Source organism: Nannospalax galili, unplaced genomic scaffold (genome assembly GCF_000622305.1).
Source record: "Nannospalax galili isolate Female #2095 unplaced genomic scaffold, S.galili_v1.0 scaffold342, whole genome shotgun sequence".
NCBI lineage: Eukaryota > Metazoa > Chordata > Mammalia > Rodentia > Spalacidae > Nannospalax > Nannospalax galili.
In genome coordinates this window covers 2,337,574-2,363,439 of record NW_008349359.1, presented here as the reverse complement: position 1 = coordinate 2,363,439, position 25,866 = coordinate 2,337,574, and the positions used below count along the sequence as shown (strand labels likewise).

Below are 25,866 nucleotides of genomic sequence, written 5' to 3'. Positions count from 1 at the left end.
ACAGCGAGACTGTCTCAAAAAGAACAAAAAAAATAGAAAATAATTTTAAAAAATTCCCTTTAAAAATTAAATGGCATTTCTGTTACTTAAATTTCCTTGTTTTTTTTTTTTTTTTGTTGTTGTTGTTTTTTCCTTAAGGCCCTGATGTACTTTTTTGAGAACTTTATAGATGAAGTCCAGGGGTGCTCCTAAAATCCCAGGATTATCAGTCCATCAGATGCTAAATGCTACTCACCTCTGCTCTTCTAAAGAAATGCTGGCATTAGAGGTGGTGGACCACTACAAGGAAGCAATGTTTTCCAGACAGCAGGACAACTGTACATATGAATTCATAGCAATTGTGACAGCATGCACAAAACCTATGAAAGTTCAAGCCAGACAAATTCCCAGCATGCACAGGGTGGGGGTAAGAAACCCTAGCCCTAACTAAGGAACTATTAGCAATTGCTAATTGCTGGGAGAGGGAGAGTCAGTTTTCTTTAAGGATGTGATGCCGGGTAGGTTGGTCAGGCTTCAGGGAATGAACCCATACCAAAGAGCATTTGGAGAACAAACTGAGCCTAATTTATTAGACTCAATAGTCCTTTAAAATATAATAGAGGTCATGAAGTCGGGGGGAAGGAGGTAGTAAGGTGGGGTTGGAGATAAGGGAGGGGGTCTGAATATGATCAAAAACATTGTAGGAAATTCTCAAGTAATCAATAAAAAAAAAGTTGGCATTAAATTTTAAGAGAGCAGAAAGGATACCAGTCTCAGTGAAAGAGTTGACCTCAATGAGCTCAACTCATTCCTAAGAAAAGGCCCTGAACAAGACAAAGTGGCTGCTACTACCACTGGCTTCTGAAACCTAGCAGCAGAACTCATTCTTCAGAGTTAAAGGTTTTGAACAGGAATAAGTCCACAGGGCTGCCGCATCAGAATTATGGGGAGTGGGCGAGGACTGCATTCATTCAAGTATTCAAGGATGGGGTGGATGATAAGCTCTTTAGGTAAATTTTATGTGTACTATAGTTTAAAAACCACTATCCTAGAGGCTGGAGAGATGGCTCAGCAGTTGAGAGCACTGACTACTCTTGCAGAGGACTTGGGCTTGATTCCCAGCACCCACATGGTGGCTACAAACTGTCCTTAACTCCAGTTCAGGGGAACCTGAAGCCCTCTTCTGACCATTGTACAACACGGTGCACTCACATACATACAGGCAATACACTCATACGCATAAAATAAAAATAATAAATAAAATGTATTTTAAAAAACCACTATCCTAGAGGGGAATAGAACCAAAATGCTATGAATTCGTATCTATTTCCCTTTGTAAAACTGTAAAAAACCAGACAGTAAAGTTAAAGCATCAGAAGAATAAAAAGTCACTAAAAAATCATAACTTAACACTTGATTAGCCACAAGAGAGAGTAACAAAAAAGGATAAGATAAAAAAAAAACCTGTTATTTTGTACAAGTAATATATGCTAACAAAAGTCTAAAATCATATTAATTTTTATAAACACACTGAAATGGTTATCCCTATTTTTTAAATTAAAAAAAAATGATGTGTATGAGTGTTATTCCTGCATGTATGAAGGGGAACTCATGTCATGCAGTGTTCATGGAGGTCAGAAGAGGGTGTCAGATCCCCTGGAACTGGAGTTACAGATGGTTGTTAGCTGCCATGTGGGTGCTGGGATTCAAATTCTGGTCTTCTGTAAGAACATCCAGTGCTCTTAACCACTGAGCCATCTCTCTGGTCCGGTTATCCCTATTTTATAAATAAAAGATAAAGAGTTAGTTCGGTGGCATACATGGCACATGCCTTTAATCTCAGCACTCAGAAATCAGAGGCAGGTGGATCTCTACGAGATAGAGGCCAACCTGGTCTACCTAGAAAGTTCCAGGCCAGCTGGGGCTACACAGAAACTCTGTCTCAAAAAACAAAACAAAACAAAACAAAACAAAAAATAAAGAATAGAAGAAACTATATATATAGCAGATGAAAAGTTACAGGGAGCAGGGCAGAGACTAAAAAGTGGCAGGTGTATTCTCTCAGTGGTCAATGATTTTGGATAGACAAGGAGCAGCATCCTATAATGACACACAGAATCTCTGATTATGGGAAACAACTGAGGTTGAAGGTAGGACTTCAAAACCACTTCTGTATCACTATTTTATTCAGGGTTCATTCTAGTCCTTCCAAACAAAGGAGCATTTGGGGGAATCTCAGGAAGCAGTGTGGTCTAATGAATCAAATTCTGCTTTTGGGACTTAAGACCATGTTCTCATCTGGAAAAAAAAAAAAAAAGTAAGCTTGGCCCAGATGATGGTTAAGATTTCTTCCCAAGCACAACATCAGATCCACTTATTAACTGAAACTGTGCCAATGACTTATTTTAAGGTTGAAACTACAAAAAAAATCAGCAGATTCTCCACATGCGAAAGAGCCTCAGTAAGGATAGTGGCTATCACCACTATCTGCAAAATTCTGTGGGAAGAGAGGAATGGTCTGATCTGGACTTCTTAGCTGAGGTCACACTGAGTATTTCTGTATCTGCCTGGGACTCCGTGACCATGAGCCTGTAGCCTCCTAAAATGTGCTTCCACCTGGAGATCAGCAGTTTTGGCATTCTACCACTTGCATTTAAGCCTCTTCACTTGAGCTAAAAGTAAGTTTTGAGGTCTTCTTTTCACTTTTATTGGATGAGATCTGTTACTGTCTACAATAATTGCAAACAACAATGAATCTCAACATCATTTTCTTCATCTAATTCATGCTAGTTGAAATTCCTAGTTTCTTGGGGCTGGAGAGATGGCTCCGCAGTCAAGAACACTGGTTGTTCTTGCAGAAGACCCGGGTTCAAATCCCAGAACCCACATGGTAGCTAACAATTGTCTGTAACTCCAGTTCCAGGAAATCCGAGGGCCTCTTCTGTCCTCACGGGCATTGCACGACACAGGTGCACTTACCTATATGCAGGCAATACACTCATACACATAAAATAAAAATAATAAAATATTAAAAAAAAGAAATTCCTAGTTTCCAAGGAACTAAGAAGTTACTGTTAAGAGTGCTGAATGTTGCTATCATAAGAACTCTATAAGAGGGGCTGGAGAGAGATGGCTCAGCAGTTAAGAGCACTGATTGCTCTTGCAGAGGACCCGGGTTCAATTCCCAGCACCCACATGACAGCTACAAACCATCCTTAACTCCAGTTCCAGGGGAATCTGAAACCCTCTTCTGACCTCCGCGGCACTGCACGACATGGGTGAACTCACATACACACAGGCAATACACTCATACACATAAAATAAATTTTTTTTAAAAAACCCTAAAAGAATAGTTGGGAAAGAACAGGATCTACCAGAGGCTACCTTCTGGGTCCTAGATGCACCTCCAAAGCCCCCAGGCCTGAGTCAGCACAGGCAGTTATGCAAAGCCAGATGTTGAAAAAAAACCACTGACCAACCAAAACACAGCAGTTTAAGTACCCGCTGCTTTCCTTTCCTCCTATTCCCCATACTCTCTTCTCGTTTCTCCTGTCTACTCGCTTTTCAAGGTGAATGACCTCTATGAGGCCAAATATAATCTCCAATAGCACCAATATTTGTTATGGGAGACAAGGTCTTTCTTGAGCTCTGTGTCCAATTATCAAACCATCTTATGTCCTGGAAAAAAATTAAATTACTAATTCTAATATGTACCATCTAACCAGGAAGCACACTGTCAATTTTATTGCCTATCCCTCACCTGCCCTCCCAACCAAGACTTCTCTTGGCTTCCTAACAGCCTAAATCACTTTTCTGGTTCTTACTCGAGAGAGCTGCACTTTCTACACCTGTCAGCAAACTCCAAAGACCATTCAGAAGAGTTCAGACCCCGACATTTCCGTACAGCCTTCTCTGACTTTCCAAATGAACCGGGGAAAAACGAATCAAATACGTAGTTGCACACAGGGCTTAGAGGGCTGAGAGGTGCAGAATCAGATGCACCCTGAGGAACTAGCACTGAGGACGTCAAGAAAACGGGTGACAATAACTTCCTCTACTTCACAGTTCTGTCCTTGAAGAAGTCGTTTGTTGAGCGAGGCCGAAACCACGATCTCTCCGGGCCTCAACTTCCCTTTCGTGTCCTACCAATCCTTCCCTCCACCTCACGTCCTTGCAGAGGAAACCCATGCGCATCTACACACACAAACCCTTCTGCTTCAGTCTTCACTTGGGTACTCCAGGGACAACGAGAGAAGCCTGCCCATCCTTCTGCAGCCTCACACCAGGCCCTACCCTGCGCACCAAGACCAACCACGGTTCCTAGAAGCTGCTGCAGGCGGGATGCCAGGGGCGTGCATACAGGGAGCCACCGGCGGACCGCTAGCCTCCAGCTCTCGACTCCGAAGCTCGACCCGAGGCCCTGTCCCGTCAAGCCTTCAGTTTTCGGACCCGGAGCCCCTCAGTCACTGCTTGTCTAATCTTTCTCTGCGCCAGAGTCCACTGAGAGGAAAGCGGAGATCTCCAGCGCCCCTTCAGTTCACTTGACGCCTCAGGCGGCCCCTCCTGACCAGACTCACCTCTTGCTGAGAGGCCGAACCCTCATTGCCACCCGCACATTCGCCATCCTTCGGCCACAACCCAAGACCGGCACGTCGATACGGCGAAGGCATCCCTGGCCTGCGCCACAACCACAGCCACCGCACGGCCTCAGCCAGCCCGACCCGACCCACGCTACTCCAGTGCCTCCCTCAAAAACCCCAGCCTGTCTCAGGGGGTGGGGCCTACAGAGCCTCAGCCAATCCCGAAGCAGGTAGGCGGGAGACGCCCGGCCCGGCCCACCCCTCGCCTTTCCCCAAGCGCCCCGCCCAAGTCCGAGCCCCGACTGAAAGGGACTGGGCCCTCCGAGCCTCAGCCAATCCCAAGGCAGGTGGGCTGGAGAACGCCGGGCCCGCCTCACTCCGCCCCTCGCACCTCCCCAGACGCCCCAAGTCCGAGCCGCGCCCGCGGTCTGCAGAGCCTCGGCCAATCCCGAGCCAGGTGGGCGAGAGGACGCCCGGCCCGCCGCGCTTCGCTCCGCCTCTCGAGCCTCCCCAGATACCTAGCTTAAGCCCCAGCCCTGCCGGATCCAGACTAGGTCTGCAAACCCTGAGCCAATTCTGAGCTCTGTGGGCACGTTCTTCTCTGGCCCAGAATAATGCTGGATGGTATTTGCTCTTATACTTGCTGAATTCGTTATATTTTTTTGGTTAATGCCGGAAAGTTTATAAAGTAAATTGTTTAAAATATTTAAAAATATTTTATTATTTTTTAGTGTATGGGTGCCTTACTCTAGGGACGGGTACATTCAAATGAACAAGAAAAAGGAACTGGTATGACTCAGCACCTCAGTTCTACCACTGGAGTTCTAAAGTACCCTCGTGACTGGTATCTTCAGGTCTTCCACACGTCTCACTTCTCAGACTAGTCCCCAAATAGCAGGCAGAGTAATCCTTTCAAGGTATAAATCAGGGGCTGTAGAGAAGGCTCAGCTGGTAAAGGCACTGATGACTTGTGTTGGATCCTCAGGACCTACATGTTGGAGAGAACTGACTCCCAAAAGTTGTCCTCTGTCCTCCACTCATGTGTTGTGGCACACACACACACACACACACACACACACACACACACACACGGAGAAATGTAAAACAAAAAATTTTAAAGTGCGAATCAAATCATTTTATTCCTTCCCCTAAAACTTTCCTATGTTTTCCTAGTTCACTTAGTAAAATCCAGAGACTACCATGGTCTCATGCTATTTTGATGATCCCTACTCTGTCACTCTGTCCCTCCATCCTACCTACACTAGGTTTCTTCTAAGGCTGTCTACTTAGTGCCTTTACCTTGGCCTGCTCCCTATATTTGCCCTTTTAGACAACAGCATGTATGTTTGTTTTGATGCCAAGTTTTGTTATGTAGTCCAGACTGTCATGGAACTCAAAACCCTCCTGCCTCAGCTTCCCCAGCACTGGGAATGGGATTATACTTCCCCACCATGGCTGCATGGCTTTTTTTCATCTTTTCTATTTTTCCCAACTGTCAGGTTCTTACGAGGCATTCCTTGATATATTACCTAGAATTTCATTACTCTCTTCTGCTTACCTCCATATCAGTTTACTTTGAAATACTAACAACAGCTGAATCACACTGGAGAGGCTGAGAATCTGGTAGTTGTTCAGTCCATGGGACTAAAGGCTTGTACCACCATGCCTGGCGCTTCCTACTTTTTTTTTTTTTATGAGACAGGGTCTCCCTGTAGCCCCAGCTGTCCTGGAACTCACTATGTAGTGCTGGGATTAAAGGCGGACACCACCACGCCCAGCTAACTTTAGTATTAAGTCAAGAAATTTCTTGGATTTTCCTCTTCCTCAAATCTTCCTGATTTGACTGAAAGTTTTAAAGGACAAATTAGGGCTGTGTCTGGTAGAATCACAGACCCCAGCAAGGAGTAAACTAATTAAAATGCTACAAAACTCAGGCAGAGTCCTTCAGAATAGTCTTCACAAATGCGCATCATGATTATGCTGGAATTAAATTTGCAAATCTCCCGTTCCTCTTCTAGTGTAAGTAGGAATTTAAAAAAAAAAAGCAGCTGAATTTTAAAGTTTGACCAAGACAGTTAATCAAACCCTCACTGCTAAGTTGTTCTACTTCCTGAATTCTCAGAAAATACAACTTTTTCTCTGTCCCCTCCCTTTTTCCAGATACCCAGCAAAAGTCTGAGCCTGCTTGTCTGACACTCCCACCCTACCGGCCGCAGCTGCTCCAGGACTTCCATTGCTGAGCCTGCCTGATGCTTTATTTATTTTATCTTCCTATATGTTTATGTGCACTGTAGCTGTGTGAATAACACACCTTGAGACAGGGTATTTTGTTTCCCTCTGTATATGTGAGGCCAGCTCACCCTCCTTTCTCTGCTCCCCATCTTGCTGGAAGGTGGCCAGCTTTAAGTGGGTTCTGAGAATTTGAACTCAGGTCTTCACATTTGTGCAATGCTTTTACCCTCTGAGCCATCTCCCCAGCTCCTGACTGCTTTATTGTTCTCTAACTCACAAATTTCTTCTTATTTAAAAAATTTATTTTATGTATGAGTGTTCTGCTTGTATGTAAGGGCATGCAATGTCCTGGAGGCCAGAAGAGGGCATCTGATCCCCTGGAGCTGGAGTTACAGAGGGTTTGTTAGTCATCATGTGGGTGCTGGGAATTGAACTTGGGTCCTCTGCAAGAGCAGCCAGTGCTCTTAACCAGAGTTATCTTTCCAGTTCCACTTTCTCTCTTCTTAACCATCTCCCTACTCCATGCAGCTGCTGAGATATCAAGCTCGCCTGCCCTTAAAATTACCTTTGAGCTTCACAAAAAATAAAGTTTGATTAAGCCAACCACTGCGGCATGTGCCTGTCTTCCCAAGATGTTGTAAGCTGAGGCTGGAGGATTGCTGAATCCACAACTTAAGGCCAGCCTGGGCAATGGAAAAGACCAATTCTCTCCTCTCTTACTATATTGGTTTTTCCCCTTAAGCCCTTGTGAGTCTGATAGCTTGAATGCCCATTACTATGTAATCAAAACTACTTTCTTTGTCACTTGGGATTCATATTGAGGCCACAACATTTTAGGTGGAAATTAGTTTATTTTTATATATCAAGGAATTAATAGGAAACAGAAACACAAAACCACCATGGATATCAACAATGGTGACATGATACAGAATATGTCTACACACAAATCCATAGGAAATCAAATAAGGAAATAGGCAAGATACTAAGATTTGTAATAAAATACAACTAAGGATTTTGCTAAGTGTCAAGGTGATATAAAGGGCAGTTTGGTCTTAATGAGCCTAAAATACTGGTACTCCAATATTCTCCTACTATATATATTTTCACGTTTATCTATTTTGTATGTGCATTGTGTGTCTGTGTGTAGGCAGGAGAACAACCTGTGGGAGTCAGCTCCCCCCTTCCATCATGTTGGTCCAGGAGATCGAACTCAGGCTATAAGGCTTGGCAGCAGGCACCTTTACCCACTGAGCCTTCTTTTTGGCCTTGGCACTCCAGTATTAAGAGGGCTCTTTCAGTGTTGTTAGCAGCAAAGTCTATCAATATTCATGTCATAATCAGCAAGAAATGCACTTTATATGACTACATGTAATTAAGCAAAAAGAAAGTTGATAATCACTTGGCATTAATGGGCTGGCCATGAACTTTGGAAATAAAAGGTAAAGGAGATATTATACCACATTTATGAAGATAATTTTCTTCAGTTAGTATTTTGGGGATACACGAGGTAACTTCCTTTTGTTGTTCTCGCCACTTGAGTATACTTTCTGCCAGTTCTTCTGTCTCAGTCACCAAAATATCCATCTTGGCTAAAGCTTTGCTCTGGAACATTTGAAATAAAGGGAAAATAGAAATCTTGTTTGTCATTAACTATCATTATGTCACAAATGGTTACATCAAAATGTTAACATCTGATCTTTTTCTAACTACAAAAATCTCTTAAAAACTGCTCTCCCCTTTCACACAGTACATAGCTTTTCTCTGTTCACTGCTTTGTCATCAATTATCAATTCAATGCAAATTACCCTCAATCTATCTGGTTAATCCTACCCTCTTCCTGAAAGGAAAGGCACACATAGCCCCATGTTTAAGCACATTGACAATCTTGGGATGTACATTCAATATCTCATTCACCAAATAATGCTTGAACATTTATTACACATGCAAGACATAAAAAAAATAAACTCTTTAACTTTTTAAAAATCATGCTGGATCCTGATCATCTTCAAATCACCTAGGCTGGAGAGAAAGCTGAGTGATTAAGAGCACTTATTGCTCTATAAGAGAACCAGAGTTCAGATCCCAGCATCCACATCAGATAGCTCCAAGGGATCTGATGTCCCCTTCTGGCCTCCATGAGTGTGTGTGTGCGTGTACCCAGACAGACACACAGACACACACACACAAATAGTAATAAAAACCTATACAACCCTTTAGATTCCTATACTTTAAATTTTTTCATTTGAATAACTATCTTCATTTGAAGAACTATTAGTCTTCACATTTTCCTTACTAATTCTTGTATAGTAGATCACATTTTAATATGTTCTTTGTTGTTTCAAGACAGGTCTCACTATGTAGCTTGACTGGTCTGGAACTATGGTAATCCTCCTGCCTCAGTCTCCCCAGAAATGGGATTAGAGTGTGCATGTCACCAAACTTGGTTTAAATTGATTCTAGGGGCTGGAGAGATGGCTTAGTGGTTAAGAGCACTGATTGCTCTTGCAGAGGACCTGGGTTTGATTCCCAGCACCCACATGGCGGCTAACAACCATCCATAACTCCAGTTCCAGGGGAATCCAACACCTTCTGACCTCCACAGGCATTGCATGACACAGGTGCACTTACACACATGCAGGCAATACACTCATAAATAAAATAAAAATAAAATATTTTAAAAATTGATTCTAAAGGTATAGGATGATTGTGATGGCTAATCCTGGGTGTCAACTTGACTGGATCTGGGATTAACTGAAATGAGAGAGATCTTCATTTCTTCATTGGGTCATCCGAAGCTGGAAGACATACCCTAAATGTGGGTGTTACCTTCTGATGGCAGCCCATATAAAAGGCCATGGCAGAGGAGAATGCTTGCTTTTTGCAACTTTCTTTCTCTCTCACTGATGAGTTTGTCTTGCTGTAGACTGAAGACTAGCCGATCTTTCGGAATTTATCAGACCTTCAGGAGCACCAGATTGGGACTACTGAGACATCCAGCCTCATGGACTGAGTGACTACCAGATTCTCAACCTCTCTAGTGTGGTACAGCCATTGTTGGACTACTCACTCTATCCCTGTGAGCTAATCTGATAAATCATATATATAAAATATTGGATCTGGGATTAACTGAAATGAGAGAGATTTCATTTATATATCATCTATAATCTAATTATATATATTCATTCTACTGGTTCTATTTCTTTAGAGAACCTTGAGTAATACAGTGATTGAAATCTGAAATCTGCAATTTTTCTTCTTCCAGTGCTGGGGATAGATCCCATGATCTCATACATACTAGGCAAGGAACTATATATTAACAGTTTCCCAGATATTGATAATGACACTCTCTGCCCACACTGTGAGTAGCAGTATTCAATCTATTCTATGCAGTATTTTCTCCATGGTTAAGGCAAAGTTCTGACAGTCACCCCTCTGTGTTCTTCCTTAAAAAATAAATAAATAAATAAGGGGCTGGAGAGATGGCTCAGATGTTAAAAGTACACATGGCTCTTTTAGAGGAGTTAAGCTCCCAGCTTATACATTGGGCAGCTCACAACCCCCTATAACTCCTGCACCAGGAGGATCCAATGCCTCTAGCCTCTGCAGACACCTGCACTCACATGCACACAACCACATACAAACATACTAGTATACATAAATAAAAATCAATCTTAAAAACACACACACAAAAAAACAACTGGGTATGGAGTGCATGCCTTTAATCCCAGCGTTTGGGAGGCAGAGGCAGATGGATCTCTGTGAAATCAGGCCAACCTGGTCTACATATTAAGTTCCAGGCCAGCTGGGTGACAGAGAGACCCTGTCTTAAACAATCAAACAAAAACACCACAAACCCCCCAAAACCCCACAACTACCACTACCAACAAAAAATTCAATGGCTTCCCAACACTCAGTAAAGTCTAAAAAGTTTGGTCCGTTGGGAGGCTCAGCTAGGAGTACTGCTGTGAGTTCAAGACCAGCCTAGGCTACACACTGAATTCAAGGTCGGCATGTACTACAGAGTAAGACCCAGCCTTAAACAAACAAAAATAAAGTTCTTGGTCTGATTTTCAAGGCATTTCATAAACATACCCTCATTCCCTCAATTATGTGTGCTCTCTGTTCATAACTTCCCTCACATTGTTGCTTTGGCCACATTATTTTGACACACATTCAGAATTTTCAGATTCATCAAACAAATTTTTAATACTGTCAGGTCTTCCTATGTCCTATTCCCCTATACTGAAAGTAATCTTCCCTTCCTGTGACTAACACACAGCAAGTCTCAATAGTTTATGCTGTGCTCAAGCAAATACAATCCTATGACGTAAAAAGTATGTATCTAGGTGCGGTGGCCCATTCTATAATCCTAGCACTTTCAAGGCAGAGGCAAGATAGTGAATTCGAAGCCAGCAACACAGCAAGACCAAAAGGGAGAGGGAGGCAGGTGGGGAGTGAGAGGGAAACAATGTAAATATAATATAAAAAAGGAAATGGTTCTTTTTGTTTTGAGACAGTCTCACCTTGTAGCCTTTCTAGTCTGGAACTTACTACATAGGCCAGGCTGGTCCCAAACTCCACAATAATCCTTTTCAGGCAGCAAAGTAGTGAGATTATAGGTGTGAGGTACCACACCTATACCAAATACCAAAAGTTTTCTCTCCTAAGTGGACTCTAGACTTAAATTTTATGTGTGTGTTTATAGGTCATGAAAGTGAAAAGCAGACTGTAAAAGGAGATGAAGATATATTAAGGGGGGGGAAAGAGTGACTGAATATGTATGACAGGAAAACAGAGGAGGGCAATATGAGGACCAGCAGAGTAGGGCAGGGATGAGGGAGAGTAGGGCACAGGGCACAAATTAGGGCAAAATATGACATATACATAGGAAAATTTCATGATTAAATGCATTGCTTTGTATGCTACCTTGGGAGTTTGAGGCCAGCCTTGGATACATAAAATCCTCTCTCAAAAAAAAAAAAAAAAAAAAAAAAAAAAAAAAAAAAAAAAACCCAAAAAACCAAAAAAAAAAAAAAAAAAGAAAAAAAAAAAAAGAAAAAAAAAAAAAGAAAAAAAAAAAAAGAAAAAAAAAAAAAGAAAAAAAAAAAAAGAAAAAAAAAAAAAGAAAAACAACCCAACCAACCAAACAATTAAAAAAAAAAAAGGGGAAGATCACACATTTAATTATACTACAAGAACTAAAAGCCACTATATTAATACTCACCATTTTCTTTATGTTCTCGTCTAAATGAGGGATTTTTCTAATTATTTCAAGATGGCTTTCCAATTTCTCAATGAAAGTCACAGCCAATTCCAACAAATGAACCGTATATCTGAAAGAGGGAGTGATATGGTTTGAATGTGAAATGTATCCCACAGACTTATGTTTTTGAACACTCGGTTACCAGTTGGTGGTTCTGTTTGTGGGGCTTTATGAAACCTTTAGGGCACAGGGTCTAGCTGGTATATTTAAGTCACTGGGGACAGACCTTCAGTTATGGCCTATTCCTACTTCAAGTGCTTCATGATCCTCCAAGATGTGAACTAGTCATGCTGCAAGCTCCCACAGCCAGATGGAGCCACCTGGCTATAGTACCTTCCAGATTGGATTGTACCACCTCTAAACTGTAAGTCAAAATCAACTTCTCTTCCCCATTTAAATTGCTTCTGTTAGGTATCTTGTGACAGGGATGAGAAAATACAGAGATAAAACAATTTAACTTTCTTTTTTAGTTTAATTCTTGTTTCTTTTTCTTTAAATAAGATTGCTAATTTGAGCCAGGCATGGTGGTGCATGCCTTTAGTCCTAGCACTCAGGAGGCAGGCGGATCTCTGAGTTCAAGGCCAGCCTGGTCTACATAGTGAGTTCCAGGTGAGCTGCGGCTACTGTAAAACCCTGTCTCAAAAAGACCCAAACAGCTCTGCTTCCCTGGGTCTGCAAGACCCGCAGGACTCTCTCCAGGGTAGGTCGATCAAGCCCTTTGCGCCTTGACTCCCCCAGCCTCATTCACCCTCCCATCTCCCCTGCGGAGGTCTCTCCTCCTAGCCTGGGTCCTGCCTTGTCTTGGCGCCCCAGACACCCGGGGAACCACTGTTTCCTGATCCTTTGCATCCAGTCCAACCCAGTTCTTTCTCCAGTCCCCAGGAGCACTCTAGGCCTGGCCCCGCCCTCACCTCCCTCTGCTTCACTGAGCCTGGGACATCTGCCAACCTCTTTCCTGGACACCAGAGCTGACCTTTCAGCTTCCTGATCCTTTGCATCCAGATCAATCCAGCTCCTCAGTGCAGGCCCCAGAAGCCCTTGGGGCTACTTCCCACCCCCATCTTCCTTTGCATCTCTGGGTGGCACGCCCACCAGCTGCCCAAGACCAGCATTTTCCCTGGGCTCAGCTCCCAGGCCAGTCCAACCCCCAGATTGCTGAGGCCAAAATTTTTCCTGGAGGGATCGAGACCTTAGGAGAAAGCCTGAGAGCATCTGATCCTCATCTGACTTGGGACTCTGTGGGAACTCCTGAAGACAAAAGCAATCTGGCCACCTCATATAAAATCAAAAAAGAGAACCAGAAGCTTAGAGGAACCAGCTTTTCATGCCCAAAAAGTAAACCATGAAGACAGATAAAGTGTACAAAAAGAAGCAGACCTAAACTTGAAGGCTTCAGTCTCATACAAGAATCAGAAACTACAAAAGAAATTCACATGTCAAAATCACAGAGAAAAAATAATAACATGAAAAAGCAAAATAACATATCCCCACCAAATACCAATAATCCTCTAGAGGAGTACAATGAGAACCCCCTAGAGATAATACAAGGCATGGAACTCAAAAGAACAATTATACACCAAAATCATGGAGAAAAAATAATAACATGAAAAACCAAAATAACTTATCCCCACCAAATACCAATAGTACTATAGAGGAGTACAATGAGAATGCACTAGAGAATATGCAGGACATGGAACTCAAAAGGACAATTATAAACATGATAAAAGAATTCAGTGAATTCAAAGAACACACAAAGAAATCAAAGAACTGAAGGATATAGGGATACACTTTTGAATGAATTCAGAAAAGAGCTAGAAATATTGAACACTACTCAGGCTGAAATGAAGAAGGAAGTGAAACACTCAGTAAGCCAATTAGAAACTACAGGAGATAGCCTCACCAAGAGGATGAATGAAATGGAAAACAGAGTATCAACACTGGAAGATAAAGTGGATGAACTAGACCACTCAAGCAAAGATTATGAAAAATTTAAGAAATCACAAGAATGGAATATGCAGGAATTGTGTGACACCATAAAAAGACCAAACTTACATTGTGAATCATAGGCACACAAGAAGGAGAAGAATCTCAAGATAATGGCATGGACCAGATATTCAACAGAATCATGGAAGAAAATTTCCCAAAGTTAAAGAAAGACATGCCCATACAAATACAAGAAGCATATAGAACACCAAACAGACAGTACCAGAAAAGAAACTCTCCATGGCACATCATAGTCAAGCAAGACCTTTGACTTATCTTCACATAGGCAGAACTGGTAAAAGAAAGGAGCCAGGGGCTTCTCCCAAGCCCATGTGACCCCTGAAGAACAGATCCTCAAATGACCTTAAGGGTAAAAATTAATTGGTTTATCTGGGCCAACTGTAAGGCTTTAAATATCCCAAAGGAAAGTACAACCAAAGATTAAAGGAGCCAATATAATGTTTTAAGAGTCCATATGTATAGCTAAAGCCTACATAACAAGCAACAATGCCTGATAGGAGATACCTTCTTTTGACTTGTTGGCCAGAGTGGCCAAAGGGACTCCCAGATAGTAATCAGCATAGAACTGGGAAAATGAACAGCAGACTTCAATCTTATCTAAAGGAATATTGACAACTGATTTCTGCTAGATGAGGAACAGCTGACCATCCTAAAACAAAGACCGCTAGACAGGCTGACTAGATTCACCAGAAGGGCAAGTAGTGGGGAATGGCTGGGGTTGCCAACAACACACCAGACAGTAGCAGGGATATCAGAGTATAAGGGGTCTAGTGTGAGGAGGGAGGCTATGGGAGGGTGCCATCTGGGAAGTGGGTGTATAGTTGAATAAGATGGTTTGGGATGTTCTGTGTGGTACACACACACACACACACACACACACACAAATCAACAAATTTTAAAAAATGTATTATATTTGAGGAGGAAGCATGGAAATTTACGTCATGTTAATTAGTAGAGGCGATAAACTTTACTATTGAAATCTACCCAATGACTTTATAGACATACACAGGCGCCAAGAATCCAAGTGCAACCAATTATGACTAGTAATAGATACATACAGATTAGAAAGGTATGCGCCAACATCTCAGTGTTAGTAGCAAGAACAATGAGTCTTTCTGCAAGGAACAATATATTCTAAAATGAAATGGAGACTTTTTTAAAGGTTAAGAACTCATTCAATTTTATGTCTTACAGGGCTTATACTGAGTTCAATATTGTATAACTGTATTCAACTGTGAACCTAGAAACTTACAGCCACCTGTAAGATGTATGCTTGCTCTGGAGTGTGTTACTGAATATGTTAAAGCTGTAATGAAACACTTCTTCTAATCATGTAGTTATTAAAAAAATTTTTTAAATTAAATAAAATTTTAAAAAAATATTCTTTTGGCTAGGATAAATATCTCTAACTGCTGGAGAGATGGCTCAGTGATTAAGAGCACAGGCTGGTCTTACAGAGGACCCAGGTTTGATTCCCAGCACCCACATGGTGGATAACAACTGTCTGTAACTCCAGTTCCAGGGGATTCAACACCCTTTTCTGATCTCCAAGAGCATTGCAGCATGACATGGGTGCATTTACACACATGTAGGCAATACACTCATATACATACTATAAAAATAATGTTAAAAATAAATATCTCAAACTCAACACGTATATTAAGCTCATTTCAAATTGCACTATGAAGAATAAAGTTTAATGAGGTCCCATTTGCTAATTGTTGACCTTAATTCCTGAGCAATTGATGTCCAATTTAGAAAGTCCTTTCCCACCCATATGTCTTGTAGGGCAATGCCTATATTTTCTTCTAACAGTTTCAGAGTTTCAGGTTTTACATTGAGGTCTTTGATCCATTTGGGGTTGACTTTTGTACATGGTGATAGATAGGTCTCTAATTACATTCTTCTACATGTGGAGATCAGTTTTCCCAGCACCGTTTGTTGTAGATGCTGTCTTTCTTCCAATGTATATTCTTGGCATCTTTGTCAAATATTAAGTGGCTGTAATTGTGTGCACTCACTTTTGGGTTTGCTATTTTGTTCCATTGATGTCTGTTTTTGTGTCAGTAATATGCTGTTTTTATTACTGTAGTTCTTTAATATGACATTAAACTAAAAAGCTTCTGTATACAGCAAAAGAAACAAGCAATCAAGTAAAGAGGAAGCTCAGAGCGTGACAGAGTCCTTGCTAGCTATACATCTCATAGAGGATTAATTTTCGGAACATACAAAGAACTCAAAAAACAAAAAAAATCAAGAAAACATATGACCCAATTAAAAAAATGGGCTACAGATCTGAACAGAGAGTTCTCAAAAGAAGAAATAAAAATGGCTAAGAAATACTTTTAAAAGTGTTTACCATCCTTAGAGAAATGCAAATTAAAACTACTTTAAGGTTTCATCTAATCCAAGTTAGAATGGCAAAGACCAAGAGAACAAATAAGGACATATGCTGGGGAGGATATGGGGAAAGAGGAACGAACCCTCATTCCCTACTGGGGGCAATGCAGACTGGTGCACATTGTGGAAATGAGTACAGAGAACTCTTAAAAACCTAAAAATAGATCTACCTTATGATCCAGCTATACTTATTCTCTGTATTTCACCAGTTGTGGAGCTCTGTGATAGTCTCCTTCTTCTACAAAAAGAAGCTTCTTTGATGTGTGGTGAGAGGTACACTTGTCCCGTTAGTCTGGAACTTTCTTGCAGCATAGGCAGGAAGGGCCTATGGGAACACGATTTGCCTGGGTGGTTTCTGACTGGCAGGTCTCTGGTGGGGGCCAATGCTTTTATCTTGGGGGTAATCAACAGCTGTCTAATTGGGCTTAAGGCCTGCTCAATGGGAGGCAAATCATGAGTGCTAAGTACTGTAAACATAGCCACATGGTTGGAGAGATCATAGGTTCTAGAGAAGTATCTACTTTTGTTACTTCCCTAGACCAACATAATTTCCTGTATTCTAACAACTATCCTTACATTTATAGACGAGTGTACCTCTCACCACTCATCAAAGAAGCTTCTCTCTGCAACAGATGAAGACTATTACAAAGTTCCCCAACTGGTCAAATATAGAGAACAAATGATTGTGGGGTGCTCAACCTTCAATGACACACCTATAATGCAACTTCTACACCCAAGGCTCAGAGAACACTGAAGAGGAGGGGATTCAAAGACAGTAAGAGCCAGAAGGACAAGATACCTGCTGCTAGTTGATGCATTCTAGACATGATAGGGAAGGAAGCTGCACCGATGTAATCGCCATAATATGGTAGACTAATGAGATCTGCATAATGACAAAACCAGTTGCAATGCCAAGGTGGATGGGGGTGATGTCACAGGATTCCACCTCAAGATGAAGAGTTGTAGGCAATCAATGGAGGCTGAGGGAGGGAGAATCCCTGAGAGGTTATCTAATCCCAAATGAAGAGTCCTAAACACAAGTACACAAAGTACCACTTAATGGAGTCAGTGCATAATATGTGCATGTGTGTGTGTGTGTGTGTGTGTGTGTGTATGTATATGTAACAATAAGAAAAATAAAAGGAAATTGAGAGGAGTGGGGGGACATGGGAGGAAAGGAAATAATGTAAAGGCTATACCCATGCATGAAATTCTCAAAAAAATAAAAAAAGAGTAAAGATTTAAAAAAAAAAAAAGACCAAAACAAAACAAAAGCTAATTTGAAATAAAGAAAATTATAATCAATCTAATGAGCATCAATAACCTTTTCATGGGACTATCAGTGATAAAAAGGCCTTCTCTTTCATGTAAAGAAAAACTTAAGCTGTCATCTAACTAGAAAAAAATGAAATGACACATTATTCACCGTATCTGAAACCTAACTCTCAACAATAAGACTTATTTAATATAGAGCAACTTCCCTGGACAAAACCTCATTTTATTTCAGAGAAGAATAAAGACAGTACTACATAAAGCTACTTTGAATCTCTAGATTTGTAAAATCTTAACATCATTACTCACTTCTTTTTTTTTTTTTTTTTTGAGACAGGGTTTCCCTGTAGTCCCAGTTGGCCTGGATTTGTTATGGAGACCAGGCTGTCCTTGAACTCACAGAGACATCCCTGCCTCTGCCTCCTGAGTGCTGGGATTAAAGGCGTATGCCACCATGCCCGGCTTTCAGTTCATATTTTTAAAAAATATTTTATTATTTTTATTTTGTGTGTATGAGTGTATTGTTTGCATGTATGTGAGTGCACCTGTGTCATGCAATGCCGTGGAGGTCAGAAGAGGGCTTCAGATTCCCCTGGAGTTAAGGACAGTTCATAGCCGCCATGTGGGTGCTGGGAATTGAACCCAGGTCCTCTGCAAGAACAACCAGTGCTCTTAACTGCTGAGCCATCTCTATAGCCCCTACTCAGTTTATATTTGACAGAGTATCATATAAAACAGATACTGAATATAGCCAAATGAATGGGGTTGTGTGTATCTATTACTTTACTACAAAATAAAAAATTCTGAAACCGGGGGCTGGAGAGATGGCTCAGTGGTTAAGAACACTGGTTGTTCTTGCAGAAGACCTAGGTTGGAATCCCAGCACCCACAAGGCAGCTAACAACTGTCCATAACTCCAGTCCCAAGGGATCCAACAGCCTCTTCGGACCTCCTTGGGCACTGCACAAAACATGTGCACTTACCTACATGCAGGCAATACACGCATACACATAAAATAAAAATAATTTTTAAAAAATTCTGAAACCTGAGAAAAGATACTAATTTGTTCCAGGTCAGCTACTGAGGCAGTGGTAGAGAAAGCAATCAGATCCCCAGATGCTTGTTTCATTGTTCTACTGTTTATTATTAGTAACTATCTATACTTTCAAATTGATATTTATAATACTCCCCAAGAAAGAGACAACAGAAACCACCCCCCATTCTATGGACTGGGCTACTGAGGCAAAAATTTAAATCACTTGCCTAAGACTTTGAAATATATTACCAATAGACGTGACAACAAAATGCAGTTTTTTCATCCTTAATCTACATAGCAAGTTTCAGGCCAGCTTGGACTATAGGAGACCTTATCTAAATAAATAAGCAAATTAAGCAAATAAATAAATCCAGTTTTTACCTTTCTTAGTATTTTCATCTGGAGATGTTAAATACCTTCAACAGAATTTTTTATATATAGGCAACTCAGTAAGCGTACTTCACAGAAAACAGTCTACACCAAACAAAATTTGGCTGGCGTGGTGGCACACACCTTTAGTCCCAGGACTCGAGAGGCAGGGGCAGACAGATTTCTTTGAGTTTAGGCCAACCTGGTCTACATAGCCAGTTTCAGGGCAGCCAAGACTACATAAGGTGACCTTGTCTCAAAAATTAATTAAACAAAAACAAAATTTATCTACCTTATTTCATGTTATGGATCCATTCTTTTTCATCAAAGCCATAATTTATACTTCCCAAAACACAATGGGCAAAAGAAAGTCCTTTCTTTTTACCATAGTTATAATTATTTAAAAGTATTTTCCTTCCAGTTTAATGCATCACCATAAATAAGGTTATTAAATATAATCAATAATACATCATTTTATGAATTATGCTACAGCTGCTAGTCTAAACAAAACTGACCTCAAAAACATGCAACTTTAGCTGGGCATGGTAGTGTACTCGGGAGGCAGAGGCAGGTGGATCTCTGTGAGTTCAAGGCCAGCCTGGTCTACATAGTGAGTTCCAGGCCGGCTAAGGTTACAGGGAGACCCTGTCTCAAAAAGAACCCCCCCCCAAAAAGCAACTTTTCTATTTCAGTCTAACCTGTGGTAAACAGCTTCCACCGGCAAGTTCTCCTGGCACATGGGACTCAGCAGTCTTTGTCTGAGGGACCGCTTCTCTTTTAACACTGCTTCCAGATGGTTATTCATGCTTTGCAGAGTATCACACTTCTGAGCTACATATACCAGAGATATCACAGCAACAAGGCAGGTAAGTTTTAGAATTGATAATAATAATTATTTCTTTGGTTTTTGTAATGCTAAAGTGAGCATTAATCCAAGGCTGGGTACACTGGCACATACCTGTAGTCCCACCATCAGGGAGGCTGAGGCAAGTGGATCACTTGAAGTCAGAAGTTAGAGACTAGCCTGAGCAACAGAGATCCCTATCTCTGAAATAGGTATTAATAAATAGAGAGACCAACTCCATAATTTCCTTTGTAAATATCCTTCTTACCTTTGTTATCTTTAATAACATCAATTTTTATTTTCATTTTCAACTACGTTCTCTTTTTTTAACATACTGGCAACCAAACCCTACTGCTAAATTCTTTCCTGTGTTTCTCAACTCTTTTTTTATTCAGTTTTAAAATCCAGAGCCTATTTTTCATATAAACTCTTTTATTATCTTGCCCCTAATATTATATCCACATGGGAACACTAAAAAACAATCATCTAGAAGTATCACGGGGGGGGGGGGGGGGGCTGGAGAGATGGCTCAGTGGTTAAAAACACCAGCTGCTCTTGCAGAGAACTCAGGTTCAGTTCCCAGCAGCTACATGTTGGCTAACAACTGTCTATAACTCTAGTTTCAGGGAATCTAACACTCTCTTCTGGCCTCTGTGGTTACTACATGCACATGGTATACTTACATGCATACAGGCAAAACATTCATACACACAAAAATAAATCTAAAAAATGTAAAAACAAATAGTCATCTAACAAGCTATTACTGAGTTCTCTTCACTTAAAGGCTGCCAACTAATCCTTTTATAAATTTGTGTTTATGTTTGTGCAGATGTGTATGATGTGTGTGCCTGTATATGTGTGCAGGTGCATGTGTATGTCAGAGGATAACCTGTGTGTTGGTGCTCGTCTTCCCCTTTGTTTGAGGCAGGATTTTTGCTGTTTGCTGCTGTGTATGTCAGGCTAGCTGGCCAGCAAGCTTCTGGGAATTCTGTTTTTGCCTCCCAGCTCTTAGTAGAACAACTGAGGTTAAAGGTACATATTACTGTGACCAGCTTTATGTGGGTTCTGGGAATCTGAACTCAAGGCTTCAAGCTTGTGTGGTAGATGCTTTGCTCCCTGTGCCATCTCATGAGTTCCTCCACACTTTACAAATTTTTAAATTGAAAAAATCAAAATGCAGAATTTGTTTTTGGAGACAGGGTCTCATGTAGCTCAGGCTGGTGTTGAACTCCTGATCGATCTTCTTGCCTCTACTCCCAAGTGCTGGGATGACAGGCAGTTGCTACTTATATTCAGCTATTGATTTTTGTTTTTTAAAGACACGGTCTCATGGGGCTGGAGAGATGGTTCAGCGTTTAAGAGCACTGGCTGTTCTTGCAGAGGACCTGGGTTCAAGTCCCAGCACCTACATGACAACTAACAACACTAACAACAGTCCATAACACCGGTTCCAGGGGATCTGACACCCTCTTCTGGCCTCTGTAGGCTTTGCAAAACACAGATGAACTTACATGCAGGCAATACATGCATACACATAATATAATTAATTAAAAAAAGAAAAGACAGGGCCAGGCGTGGTGGTGCACGCCTTTAATCCCAGCACTTGGGAGGCAGAGGCTGGTGGATCTTTGTGCGTTTGAGGCCAGCCTGGTCTACATAGTGAGTTCCAGGACAGCTAGGGCTACAAGGAGACCCTCTCAAAAAAGACAGGGTCTGACTATGTAACTGTACTGGATAGCTTTAGTGTCAACTTGACACACCTGGGTTGAGGGAGCCTCAACTGGGGAATTTCCTCCATTGGACTGCCTGTGGCCATGTCCATGGGGCACCTTCTAGATTGTTGAATGATGTGGGAGGGCCCAGCCCACTGTGGGTGGTGCCACCCCTGGGCAGGTGGGCCTGTGTTGCATAAGAAAGCAGGCTGAGAGGGGGGCCAGGAGAGCAAGCCAGTAAGCAGTGTTCCTCCATGGCTGTGCTCCAGCTCCTGCCTCCAGGTTCCTGCCTGAGTTCTGACGTTGGGCTCCCTGATGAATTGTGACCTGGAAGATGTAAGCTGAATAAAACTTTTCCTCCCCAAATTGGTAGTGGTCAGAGTGTTTTGTTACAGCAATAAAGAAACAAATTAGGACAGTAACTTAGGCTGGCCTCAAACTCCAAATCTCCTACTTCAGCCTCATAAGTATTGAGATTTTCAAACATGAGATACCATGTCTAGCTTCACAGAAGTTTTAAGAAAAGTTCAGTAAATTTCCATATACATTTGACCAAGATTCATCAATTGTTACCATTTGACTTTTCTCTCTTATCCTACTTCCCCACGCGCGCACACACACACACACACACACACACACACACACACACATTTTGTTCTCAAAAGGACTTAGTTGATAATAAATTGCAATCAGTATGGTCCTAAATACACAAATGTAAAAATTTTTATTTATTTGTGTGTGTGTGTGTGTGTGTGTGTGTGTGCGCGCATGTAGGTCAGAGGACAACTTGAGGAAGTTGGTTCTCTCTTCCATGTGGGTCTTGGGGATTAAACTCAGGTCATCAGACTTGATAACAAAAGCCTTTACCCACTGAGTGATCTCACTTGCTCATGATCTTTTATTATTATTTTTTAATATTTTATCATTTTTATTTTATGTGTATGAGTGTACTGCCTGCATGTATGTGAGTGCACTCGTGTTATGCAATGTGGAGGTCAGAAGAAGGCTTTGGATTCCCCTGGAACTGGAGTTAAGGATGGTTTGGAGCTGCCATGTGGATGCTGAACCTGGGTCCTCTGCAAGAGCAGTCAGTGCTCTTAACTGCTGAGCTATCTCTCCAGCCCCAATCTTTTATTTTTAAAACTTTATTCCAAGTAACCACAGAATATTTTCAAATTCAGAACTTGTTTATCAGGAAATCTATTTTTTTTTTTCCTCAGTACTAGGGCCTCATTGAACTTAAGGTTCAGAGGACAACTTTCAGGAATCAGTTCTCTCCTTCTATTATGTGGGTCCAGGGGATCAAACTCAGGTCATCAACCTGGGCAGCAAGCACTTTTACACTGCTGAGCCCTCTCACTGTTACATTTATTTGTGTGTATATGTCTATGTGTATGGGTGCATGTACATGAACAAAACATTTTATTTACTCATTTATTTTTATTTTATGTGTATGAGTATTTTTGTCTGCATGTATGTAAGTGTACCACATGTACACCACATGCAATGCCCACAGGGGCCAGAAGAGGGTGTCAAATCGGTTCCCCTGGAACTGGAGTTACTGACCCCATTGTTAACCACCATGTGGGTGCTGGGAATCAAACCTCAGTCCTCTGGAAGAACAATGAGTGTTCTTTTTAAAAATATTTTATTATTTTTATTTTACATGTATATTACCTGCATGTATGTAAGTGCACCTGTGTCATACAATGCCTGCAGAGGTCAGAAGAAGGCAATAGATCCCCTGGAACTGGAGTTACAGATAGTTGTTAGCTGCCATGTGGGTGCTAGGAATTGAACTCAGGTCTTCTGCAAGAGCAGCCAGTGCTCTTAACCACTGAGCCATCTCTTCAGCCCCAGAACAATAAGTGTTCTTAATCACTGAGCCATCTCTCCAGCCCTAGTTTGGTTTGGTTTTTGAGACAGGGTCTCATGTTTCCCAGGCTGGCCTCCAACTTACTATGAAGGCAAGGATGACCTTGAACTTCTAATCTTCCTACCTAGTGCTGGGACTAAAGCCGTGTGCCCTCATTCTAGTTTATATGATGCTGGGATTAAACCCAGTACCTCAAGCATGCTAAGCAAGCACTCTACCAATTGAGCTATGTCCCCAGCCTTTTTAGGAAATTTAGCATCATTATACTACCAATATTTAATACAATCCATTTTTAAACATCACTAAATGTCCCAATAATGTCTATTACAGCAATTTTTTTTCTGATCAAGTACTCAATCCATAATCATATAGCTCTTCAGCTATCATGTCACTTTAGATGTCCTTTAATCTGGAAAATTCATCAGCTTTTGTTTTCCATGTTCTTCATTCTCTTGGCTTTGATAAGCTACCATAGTTTGGAAATGTTTGCATGTATTCCACAAGAGGTCAGGTACTGATACTGGGAGGCAGCGTAGAACTTTCAAGAGTGAGGAAGCAATTATGTCATTAATGGTAGTACCTTTGGGAAGAACCCAGGTCTCTGGGCAACCCAATTTCAAGACCCCTCCCTGCTGTAGGGAGCTATCACTCTACTTAACAAACCTTGCTGGCTTGCCCTTAAAGAACAATACAACAACAAAATAGTTCTGCTGGGTTTCTGGTTAGTTCTCTTGGAAGGGTTGTTATAAAAAATCCCTGAAACACACCCTGGAGCCTTACCTTGCTATGTGACCTCTCCCTTTTGCCAAGAACTCCAGTGCTGAACTGGCAGGTACCACGCAGCCCTCACCATAGCTAATATATGCCTTGAAACCTCTAAAACTAAGTAAAATAAACTTTTTTCCCCCTTATATATATTACCCAAGCTCAGATACTTTGTTATGGCAACAGACTTGGTCACTTTCTATGCTATTTGCATGTCAACAGGACTTATATTTGAGCATCAAAGCTGAAAATTTTGTTAGTTATAAGACAATACCTAGGGAAAATTATGGCACATCATAATTCTTCTGCCTGGTGCTTTATATATAGTAATCCAAGATAAAGTTGAAATTCTAATGATTATTCCCTTAAAGAAACAACTTACCCAAATACAAAGGACGAACAAGATCTGCTGTATCTTTTTCTAGTTTCAGAAGTTCAATTTCCAGGTTTTTCTATATGAGAAACAAAAGTAAACTTTAGCTTACTCAGAAAAAATCTTGAAGTTAAAAGGCCCAAAACACTGATATAAATGAACCATCATTAACTCTGGAATATGCTATAAGACATATACTCCTTAAGTGAGATGGAGGAGGTGATTTATATAAAAGCTCAGGTAATTTGCCGAAGCTTTGCATTTTGGTATTCTTACCCTCCTGTTACTACATTAACTACTACCATTAACCTCTACAATAGACACCTGTCCAGCCACATGCTAGACTCTGTTCTAATTGCAAGAGAACACTTTTTTTTAATGTGTATGAGTGTTATACCTGCATGTAGGTAAGTGCACCTGTGTTGTACAAGGCCCATGGAGGACAGACGAGACTGTCAGATCCCCTAGAACTGCAGTTACAGACAGTTGTTAGCTGCCATGTGGGTGCTGGGATTCGAACCCAGGTTTTCTGCAAGAACAGTTAGTGTTCTTAACCGGTGAGCCATCTCTCCAGCCCAAGAGAACACTGTTTAAAACAGTTAAGAGATTTTAATTTGTTTTCGTTTTACAGTTAGGGATTGAACCCAGGGCCACACATATGCTAAGTGTCCACACTTCCACTGAACTTGGGATATAGTCTAATACTACTACTACTACTACTACTACTGCTACATACAGGTACACACAACACACAAACACACACACCCCCCCTACACAAACTTTTTGAAAAGTAGAAAGGGTAAAGATCATAATTTACCTGATAGATTTCAGCTTGAATATCTGAGATCTGCTGTAGTCTGGAGAAGTTCACAAAACAAGGAGTTGTTTTCTTAGATATATCTAACATCTCCTATTGGAAAAAGAATAGAGAAAGTAGCAGTATGTCACAAAAAGTGCTCTGTACAATGGACTAACCTACTCAAGGGACAAAAAAAAAAATAACATTTATGTCCAAAATTGCATGACACATGAAGAATAGAGCAAAGAGTAGCAATGTACTGATGGAATCAAACTAAAGCCCCCCAGCTTAAAGTGGATTCAAACCAAGTCCCCCAGACCAAAGAAGAATATTCAGAACAAGGAAGTAAGAAGTAAAATAAT

General features: G+C 41.2%; 2 protein-coding genes across 4 annotated transcripts in view; both read right to left on the bottom strand.

Annotated features, from left to right (window-relative positions):
* The window catches only part of Stard9 (StAR related lipid transfer domain containing 9), a 133,127-nt gene extending 128,406 nt beyond the window's left edge, over nucleotides 1-4,721 (bottom strand). For all 3 annotated transcript variants that reach the window (XM_008846832.3, XM_029570257.1, XM_029570256.1), the window contains exon 1: nucleotides 4,557-4,721. In XM_008846832.3, coding sequence (XP_008845054.1) covers nucleotides 4,557-4,603 — 47 coding nt within the window. In that variant the 5' untranslated portion in view covers nucleotides 4,604-4,721. The remainder of the gene's footprint in view (nucleotides 1-4,556) is intronic.
* A 2,913-nt stretch (nucleotides 4,722-7,634) lies between these two features.
* The window catches only part of Haus2 (HAUS augmin like complex subunit 2), a 25,674-nt gene continuing 7,442 nt past the window's right edge, over nucleotides 7,635-25,866 (bottom strand). The window contains exons 2-6 of the mRNA XM_008846831.3: nucleotides 25,523-25,615; nucleotides 24,715-24,784; nucleotides 19,834-19,966; nucleotides 12,016-12,124; nucleotides 7,635-8,393 (exon numbers count right to left, since the gene is read on the bottom strand). Coding sequence (XP_008845053.1) covers nucleotides 8,187-8,393; nucleotides 12,016-12,124; nucleotides 19,834-19,966; nucleotides 24,715-24,784; nucleotides 25,523-25,615 — 612 coding nt within the window. The 3' untranslated portion in view covers nucleotides 7,635-8,186. The remainder of the gene's footprint in view (nucleotides 8,394-12,015; nucleotides 12,125-19,833; nucleotides 19,967-24,714; nucleotides 24,785-25,522; nucleotides 25,616-25,866) is intronic.